Source organism: Mya arenaria, chromosome 7, assembly GCF_026914265.1.
Source record: "Mya arenaria isolate MELC-2E11 chromosome 7, ASM2691426v1".
Classification (NCBI taxonomy): Eukaryota; Metazoa; Mollusca; class Bivalvia; order Myida; family Myidae; genus Mya; species Mya arenaria.
Genome location: NC_069128.1, coordinates 64,584,039 through 64,593,730, shown reverse-complemented (window position 1 = coordinate 64,593,730; position 9,692 = coordinate 64,584,039). Strand labels below are relative to the sequence as shown.

Below are 9,692 nucleotides of genomic sequence, written 5' to 3'. Positions count from 1 at the left end.
ATGTTTTATAAATATGTTTATATTATATATATATTTAACTATGCTATCAACTCTTTCGTTTTTGTCCATAAAAATCACTGATCTATGCAAGCCTTTAAAAAGAAAATATGTGTTAGCTTCCCACTCACCTTCTTCAAGTATAGCCTTGAATGCTTTGCCGCTTTTCGAGGTTCGAGTTGCCATAACGAAACGGTCTTTAAAATCAGGAAAAATCTCAATCTCGTCCACACTTGCAAGGTATATGGCATTCCCTTCTTTTCGAAAACTAACCCATGTGCCATTTGCAAGGGGCAATAATTCCAGTCCTTGCAGTCGATCAAACTGTTTATCAGCTGAGATGTAAACTAAAAGGTCTGTTTTCATCTCATCAGCGAGGCATTGGTACGCGTTCGATTCTTGTAGAAAGTAAGTAATCAGATTCGGCGAGACACAAATAACTGACGTGGTAAAAACCATCTGCAAAGTTTTCAATGAAGTTTCATCAAGTTCAGCATAAGACTTTCCCATTCGTATCATAGAGGATCTCACTGACGTTTTAATTTCTTCTGTGTCAAACGTGGCAGTTGTTCCAAACACGCATTTCTGACACACATCCCATCGCCCAACATCATTTGCAAAAACAACACATTCGGATTGCATACATTTCATGCTTTTTGTCGCAAAACTTTTCCAATTCTCATTAACATTGTCAAGATCTGGTACAAGGCCATACACCCTCTTTACATCCTTCTCTGAATTTCCAGAAATATTACTTCTACTGACTGCAGCGTTGTACATTAATCGGTAAGCTCGCGGCAGTACTTCAGATGTCATAAGGTGATTCCAATGGACATTTTTATCGTATTGCTGTTGGTTTTTATCTTCATCAGTTTCCCATTTTAAGTGGTGTCGATTGGAGCTAAGGGCGAAGAACCCGTTTACATGGAATGGTAACCCTGTTAGTTTCGAGCCTTCTTTCGGAAGAGGCAGGAAACAGAATATATGACCATTGAACTGAGAAGTCGTTGTCATAGGAGCAGCAACGCCAACATATGGACTTAGACCAATGCTTTCATCGTTCATAAGTCGGTTAAGCTCATCCGAAGCCGATTCACTAACAACGTAATTGACAACAAGCCAAGTAGTATTTGAACTCGAACTTCCGTCAAAGAAACATTCAATGGGAACTTCCATAATTGAAGAAATGTCGGCGCTTTCAGGTGTCATACTGCTCACTTTGTCTGCAAATGCAGCTCTCTGTGCCAAGCATTTTACGCCAGAGTCCGCTATTTTAACCTTTGCATAAACTTTTCTCTCTTGCGGCTGGGACTGATTATCCGTAAACAATGTCACCTCCGAAAGACTTTTCAAGAAAAGGAGGATGCTAGATGAATCCTGTTGAAACGCCCTGAATAAATTCATTACTTTTTCCACAGTGTACACGTTGTCTGATAGCGTATTCGGAATTTCGCGGAGAGGAAACCAGAACAGCGTTCCTCTGAAATATCCGGATGACAGTGTTTCTCGATCGAAGCCAAATTTACCATCAAGTGCTTGTATAAAAGCGTTTGTATCAAACCCTTCCATTTCGCCTAGATCTCCTATTTCCATTGGTGCCGGTTCGCAGCCAGCCGGATGAAGCGGGTCCATCAACAGCATGCGTTTCCCACTGATTATGCAGGGGTTATCTGTAAATATAGATATTACATTTGCTATTACTTTATAATGCAATGAAAACTTCCGACAATAGACAAATTGAGTGTGTGTTATAGGCTTCCATTTATGTTACCAAAACGCTAATATTATCAAAACGCTAAAATATAAAAGTAGCCTGTCAAGAAAAACATGGCAAAGTGTTTATATATAATCTAATTTGTTATAATTAAGTAAAAGGTACAAAAGCCGAAGGTGTTAAAGACCTACGGTACAAGGCAAATTGCGTCGGGCGTTCAACTACATCAGTGGACTGTTCAAGTAGTCTCTTCGAAAACAATTCAACTGGTTTCTATCAACTCTGTGATGTTTAAATTGTGTCTTTCGTTCAGTGTCTTTATTGCCCTAGCCTTTTAATAAGTGTATGCTTATGTTTTATGACTAAAGCCGCAGATAAGGCTTAAGTACCGCAAATCGAAATCAGGCATCGTCGATCAATCCTTCTTCTTGAGATGAGACAGTCAAAAGAATTAGTGGGCTGTTGTATCAAAGTGAGGCGTATGTTGTTTTGCGGTTTAAAGTAGTGCACATTAAAAGACTTCTTTATTTAAATACGTTAAAAAGATTGCAACGTCAATGTGAATTTTCTAGCTAACCGAAGAAGCTTGAATAAATCTTGGCGATGACCGAGGCGAATAGGTAATTAATAATTATAGATAATAACGCACAAAAAATGGAAATGTTGACTAGCATTTACCTACTACAAAAAGTCAAAACGTCCTCAGCCAATATCGGGTTTATTTTTATTAATTTTAAACTAGCAATAAACATTTGATCGATATGAAAGCAATTTTCAAATCATTTTCCTAATAGGTATACGTTTATCAGTTACTATATTAAAAATTCCTAATTGTTTTAAAATTTCATCATTTTACTGAGATAATGACAGTCAATTATCGGTTACTGTTTACAATCAGGCTTGTTGCGCCTACAGCCTTTCAACGCTTTTAGCGCTTTCAATACTAATGGGCTTGCCTCTGTAGTTTTCGTTGTATTTTTTATCATATCAACAAAAAGTTGCATCATTTTCAAGCTTAAGAAAATTGTATCTAACAGAATATTTCAAAAACATGAACAAACCTGTTAAATGAAAAACTGACTTGAACCCGAGTCCGAAACGTCCGACTTTCAGTATGTCAAACTTTTTTACACTGTTATATATCATGATGATTCCTTTCCAGTCTTGTTCAGTAAATTCGGCATCGTTGTGAACGCACAGGGCTGGAGCCTACAGTTATAGCAGTTGTCATCAGTATCAATAATAGAATCCGCATTGTTGTTATAAATATATATAAATGATCGTCAGATGAATTAACACATGAAAGATGCACTTTTACTCCCAAATAAGATGTACCACAATTCATAATATTGTTTAAATGATCCCAAAAGGATGTATAATTGTTGAAAACAATGGTTCTTATGAAGGACACTGGTTTTAATTTGAAAGAAAAGATCATAAAACACGGTAGTTCAACCTCTTGAGACTATAGTAGACCACAGTAAATCGTTAGCATTCACCAATCATTTAAAAAATATGCGGATTCTGCTATTTAATACACAGTTAAAATCTTCTTATTAGTAGTTGATATTTTCAATAAATATATATTAAGTAAGAAGTTTATTAGTAAAAATAGATGTTTGTTATACATGTGAATGCATTGATTTTGAATAAGAGTCTCGCTTAAATAATGGTCATCCCTATAATTATCACTTTCGTTGTTGTCATTCACATTATATATCTATCATGTACATGTATAAGGTTCCATACAAAACTATGAAATTGGTTGTCAGTGGCCGCACCAATTGCTAAAATAAGTACGAAATGTACCGTATTATACCTGAAAGAAATTCTTGTATGGTGCATGACTTGTTTCGTCCGTCCTGTTAAGTCTTCTCTCGTCCAGAAGTATGCCCATCGTTCTTGCCCCTGCATCCTCGGCGTTTTGTATCAGTTCCTTGAAGACAAACATTTATATTGTAAGAAGGAATAAGATACTTATTTTGGCCAGAGTAATGAGCCATGCTAATAATGTGCATATCGTCTTAGAAAAAAAATGTATGTCTTGCTGATTTGAATGTCTTGAAACAGTTCTGGGTTTATGGCCAATTTTGAGATTCATGCGTGATGACAACGCTGGCGCCTACGGCGATGATGACAAAATGTTGTCACAAAATGTTTATGAAAAACAACAGAAACAAGCCCAGTAGCCAAATGTTTAAACATAAACCCCGTTTAAAGGAACGGGGTAAACGCCAAATACATAGAACACAAAAATACAAACTATAAACATGAAACAAAAGCACAAAACTCTACAAAGAACACAGTGAATACTTATTTCATACTTCGAAATCAAATGACGAAAAACATATCCTCATCTATAAATGTAGCACAATATTGTAGAATATCGTTTGTTGGATTGATTTTTATTATGGTAAACGGAAAATAAAGAAACGTTTTAAACCTTCAATATTTGTCCTCCATCTGGATATTCTGCTAGGATATACTTCAGCTGTTCAATAACAGTCGGCTGTTTGAAGCTTGATATGATTGGTTTCTTCTTTTTGACCACGTCTACCTCCATGTCTTGATTGGTTGATTTCCTCTTCCTCTTTTGTCTCCCGTCACTTGTTGAAGCTGAAAATATTCATCACGTGAATTTACAGGTAATAGGCTTTATTTAAATCCGATATTGTCACTGTTATTGCTAGGGAATTCACTGTTGCTTAAAAAAGGCAACTAAATACGGTAGTGGGTGCCAACATTATATAAAATGTACAGGACCTCTTCACAATATTTATGTGAAAAAAAACTACAGAAACAAGCTCAGTAGCCAAACGTTTAAACATAAACCCTGTTTATTGACACAGGGTCAACACTGACAAAAAACACGAAAACAAAAAATCTCAAACAAAGATACAATCTGAAGATTTTTCGAAAAAAGTTTGTATAATAAAAGTCCTATATAAGTAAACGTAAAACCAGTGACATCTAGAACCGATATATACAAACATCTTCAGTCTTTTTTGAAGACTCAGACAAAGGAAGTAAAATTGTTATGCTGTTGTAAAAATGCTATTATAGAGTCGAAGATGGTAAAAACTGTGGAACAGTAACAAATTATCTGATATACGATCAGGTAAACATTTTGTCAAATTAATTACATTTTTGATATTTAAAAAAATCAGAATTCAGGTTGCAGAGCCTCAGTCAGAATAGAAACGATAGTGCTTACAAAAAATGTCCTATATAAGTAAACGATATTAGCCGGCGCCAATTATGACCAGACGAGCACAATTTGAACATACTTTTTAGGGGACTACATAACAATGGTACATAGAAAATAGCTGACCTTTGGGCAATGTCCTTTCGGAAAACACTTTTTAAAGATTGTCCCTACAATGGTCAATGAAAACCAATTGACCCGCAGGGCGGGGTCAATTTTGACCACAGAGAAAGAATCTAAACAATCCATGTAGATGTCATGAGTTAAAAATAGTCTTGATAGAGAACCATTAGCCACTGCTACATCCAACATATCTGACATGTAGGCTTTGTCGTTTTGAAGGATATTCTTCCAATATAAGTCAATGTAAAACAAATGACTCCCGACGCGGGGCAAATTTGGACCCCAGGGTCATGATTTAAATAGTCTTGACAGAGGTCTATTAGCCAATGCTACATCCAACATATCTGGCATGTAGGCTTTGTCGTTTTGGAGTATATTTTCCAAATATAAGTCAATGTTAAAGAGTGACCATCAGACTCCAGGGTCATGATAAGAACAATCGAGAAAATGCTTCTGGCAAAACACTAAGCTAAGGGTATAGTAATTTTGAAAAGAATGTTTTCTCTTTTGGTTGCCATGGCAACCAGAGCTCTAAATGGATATATAACAAAATTATCACACATGGGCCATTCTAGTGGAGTTTGGTGATTTTTTTACAAGCGGCATAGAATATTACGTTTGTAGAAATTGTTAACGATGGACTTCGGACAATCAGCCTACCGCAAAAGCTAACCTTTGAGCATACCGTGCTCAGGTAAGTTAACGGGAATTTAAAGCTGCACTCTCACAGATTGAACGTTTGATTAACCTCCATCCAGCCTGTCATAAGTGATCGCCCGGACACCTATTTTGCAAATTATATGTTGAAAGGGGGACATAACAGCGTAAAACACATACAATTACATAAGTTATTGGCTTGACACCGTTTCCTAAGTTTCTAAGTTGAACCTGAATGTTATGGTGTTGAAGATGTAAATCAAATACTATTTAAATAATTAATCCTATTTGTACGTACACCTAGTTTCGCAAATTCAAACAGGGGCTAATCAAAATTGAAATTGACCTTTATTTCATGCTTTAAACGTATGTTTAAATGCATTTTAATCTGTCCAACCTTTCTCAAGTTCTTGTCCTTACACCGCAAGTCTTGCTAATTTTCAAATTTGAAATGGCGGTCAAATATATAGCTGGATTGCAGCCATAGGGGAACTTGACCTGTAATACATTGTGTTAAATATGTGTACCAACATTTATTTACACCAGACGCTCGTTTCATTAGCTATCGTCCGGACAAGACTGACCGACTCTCTACCGGCAATCTTTCTCTTTGGTACCACCCTTCCACAAACTGTATTTGACGGAGTTGTTAAAGGGGCTGTCTCACAGATGATAAAACAGCGGAAAAAAAGAAAATTGTCGAAAAATGACATAAACTTGGCATCGATATGTACAATACATTGATACTTACTAACTGAAGTACCACATAGTTTACAATTTATTTAAGTTTCAGCAGTTATTTCGTATTTTTCCATTAAAAAAGATTACTGGGTATGTCTACCAGGTAGAATTCATTCCTTTGGCAAAATTTGACCCCAGAGAAACGATTTGAATAATCTTTGTTAAGGACCTCTTGACAAATGTCATACCTCTAAGCCTTGTCTTTTGGGGAAGATTATAAAGTATTTTTCTTATATTTATATTTATATATATATTCGTTGATATCCCTAAAACATGTGATTCAACCCATCTATAAGTTGTATTTAAACTGTAAGAAGAAACACAACTGTAGTTTTAACAACATCAAAATAATAGAAAGTATCCTTTACATGTTTATAAATTAATCCAGAATGGTGTTCACTTGATAAAACACGCTAAATTGTAGTCAATCCCTGGTTTTGTAATATGATATAACTTAAGTGTTCGGTACTTGAAAGCTTCAAACCTCGTACTAAAATAGAAATAATAAAATGTAGATGTATATCATGGATGTGTATTTAATTTCCTTATCAGTAAGCAATTTTTGTTTCATGTTACTATTATGGAAGTTTTTTTTTGTAACATAAACGGAAATAAACTGAGGAGAAAATTAACATATCTTATCTAAGCTAACGCTTGATAGTTAATTGTCGTGGCTTAAAGTTTTGCCCGCGCCCATTGGCTGCTTTTTATGGCTTGACTCATCGCATTTCTCTCCTCCAACAACAGTGCAGTGTTGAAGAGAAAATTTGAAAACCTAACGGGTTGATTTATCCTCATCAATGCTTTCACATTCTATACCAAATTCTCAACGGTGGTTTTCTTAAAATTAGCAATTGCCTACCATACAAATTGCAATTGAAAAATTTCTTTGTAATAAACAGAAATAAAATGTAATATAGAATAAAAGCACAAACAAATTTGTTTTTTTATTTCATAAGGAGTAACTTAAATTCAAAGAAATATAATATAATATAGAGAAAAAGCACAAATGCTTTGTTTTTTATTAAGGAGTTACTTGAATTCAAAGGAAAATTACAAAGTGCCTTATATTGCTACAACTGATACATGTACACAAACATTTCAGTTCAAACAAGCAAACGCGTTGAATTGATATCCCCCGCCATATAAGGCAAAGTAGATGGCATGAAAATAAAGTGTTGGTGTAATATTCCAACCGAAACATGCACTACTGTTCCAGAGAAATAGGCTCTTATGAACATTGGATATAAGATATTAGTTTGTAAGCAACTGTTTAAAAAATAAAATATATTTTATACAGTGAAGCATTTAGATTTGACCTATTAACCTATTTTGACACCACGTAACCCAGTTTCAAACTAATAAAAAACACATCAAGGCAAACATCTTGATTAAGTTACATGAAGACTGAGTAAGGAATATTGCAAAAATATAGCCTCAATATTGTTGCCACGGCTTTTATTAGATTGCACATAGTGACCAAGTTTTTGGCCCAATGTTACGTAGTTCGTAAAATAGGCAAGATTTCAGTTAAAAAATCATAAAGGTCCGAGCGGATATATTGCCTATCTTTGTTCACAAGTTTTCTTTAGGATTTGGCCTAACTATCTAGTTGTTGAGCTTATCTATTATCAAGGGGAACATTCGGACCAAGTTTGAACATAATCTAACCAATCCCTACCTAGATATGGTTCCTATGATATAGTTCCAGATAAAAAAAGTCTAGGATTTGTAGTTACCTATTTTTGACTCCATTTGATCCACTTTTAAATGACCTTGTTTCAAATAAATCAAAGAGTGCCTCAATGAAAACATTCTGATAAAAGTTTCAAGAATATTGGAACAAATATGATGTATCTTGTGTATTCCAAAGAGTGTTTAATCTTGACCTTGTGACCAAGTTTTTCGACCCCACGTGACCCACATTTACAAGCGGTGAAGATTTTACGAAGTGGGGCTTTCTGACCAAGTTTGAACATCATCTGACCAATCTGTATAACGATATGGTTGCATTATGAACGATATGGATGGAATTACGGACAACCAACAACAATATGCACCTCCCAAAACCTTCGATTCGACTACGATAATAATAAATAGAATCATACCTACAAACAGATATGTGTTCAAATGCAACTTATCCTACTCTAGTTTATGCTACTTAAGTACCAGCAATAAAAACAAATAGCAGCAAACACTTATTCTACTGATCCCCCCCCCCGTGTGCATCATGTTTGCATGATTTGTCATTGACATTGGATGCCTTTGAGGCAGTTTTAATCATGTTCAGATGATGACTGATAAGAAATATACTCTCTTAATAGCAGGGAATAAGTAAACGTGACATAAATTTTAATGATGCTTACGAGTTATGATCTTGACCTTTAACTCTATGACCTCAAATTCCATACGGGTCATCAACTTGTCACCTCCAACCCAAATAACAAGTTTGAGGGCCATGGTTGCAGGCATTGACGAATTACCACTCGAACAACCTTTTTGCATTCAATGTCACTGTGGTCTTGACTTTTTACCCGATGACTCCTTAAATCAATAGCGGTCATCTACTGGTCATGCCCAGCAACCATGTCAAGTTTGATGATCATAGGTCTTGGCATTGTTGTGATATCACTGGGAGAAGCTCTGTTAACATTTTCATTTTTAAGGTCATTGTGACCTTGACATATGGCACAATGACCCCTAAAATCAAGGGTTCTTTACTGGTCAGGCCCAACCTTCATGTCAAGTTTGATGACCATAGGTCAAGGAATTGCCAAGTTGGAGTTCAAGGTCATTGTGAACTTGATATTTGAGTCAATGAACCCTAAAACCAATAAGGGTTATCTACTGGTCATGCCCAGACTCCAAGTCAGATTTGAGGGTCATAGGTGCAGGCATTGTCAAGCTATTTCTCGGACAAACTTTTAGCATTCAAGGTCACTGTGACCTTGACCTTTGATCCGATGATCCCTTGAATCAATAGGGGTCATCTACGTTTCAGGACTTGCCTCCAAGTCAAGTTTGATGACCATACGTTGAAGGGGGGTGGGGGGTATTGATATCGCTATTCTTTACATATGAACTAAAAAAACTACAAAGAATGTCACAACGCCAAGGAATTAAAGTAACAAAAGACAGGTCGGCCTCTTTTTCTGAGACGCCGGCCAGGTACTCTGAACGTCATCTTAGTTTTGCTTGTGTATTGAAGCGAGTAGCTGTCATAAATGCGCTGTAATGATATACATGTTTACTAAT

General features: G+C 35.8%; 1 protein-coding gene across 1 annotated transcript in view; it reads right to left on the bottom strand.

Annotated features, from left to right (window-relative positions):
• LOC128240641 (sacsin-like) overlaps nucleotides 1–9,692 on the bottom strand; it is a 39,094-nt gene that overhangs the window by 23,468 nt on the left and 5,934 nt on the right. Inside the window, exons 3-6 of the mRNA XM_052957354.1 lie at nucleotides 4,155–4,327; nucleotides 3,531–3,647; nucleotides 2,773–2,920; nucleotides 129–1,667 (exon numbers count right to left, since the gene is read on the bottom strand). Of these exons, the coding sequence (XP_052813314.1) occupies nucleotides 129–1,667; nucleotides 2,773–2,920; nucleotides 3,531–3,647; nucleotides 4,155–4,327 (1,977 nt within the window). The remainder of the gene's footprint in view (nucleotides 1–128; nucleotides 1,668–2,772; nucleotides 2,921–3,530; nucleotides 3,648–4,154; nucleotides 4,328–9,692) is intronic.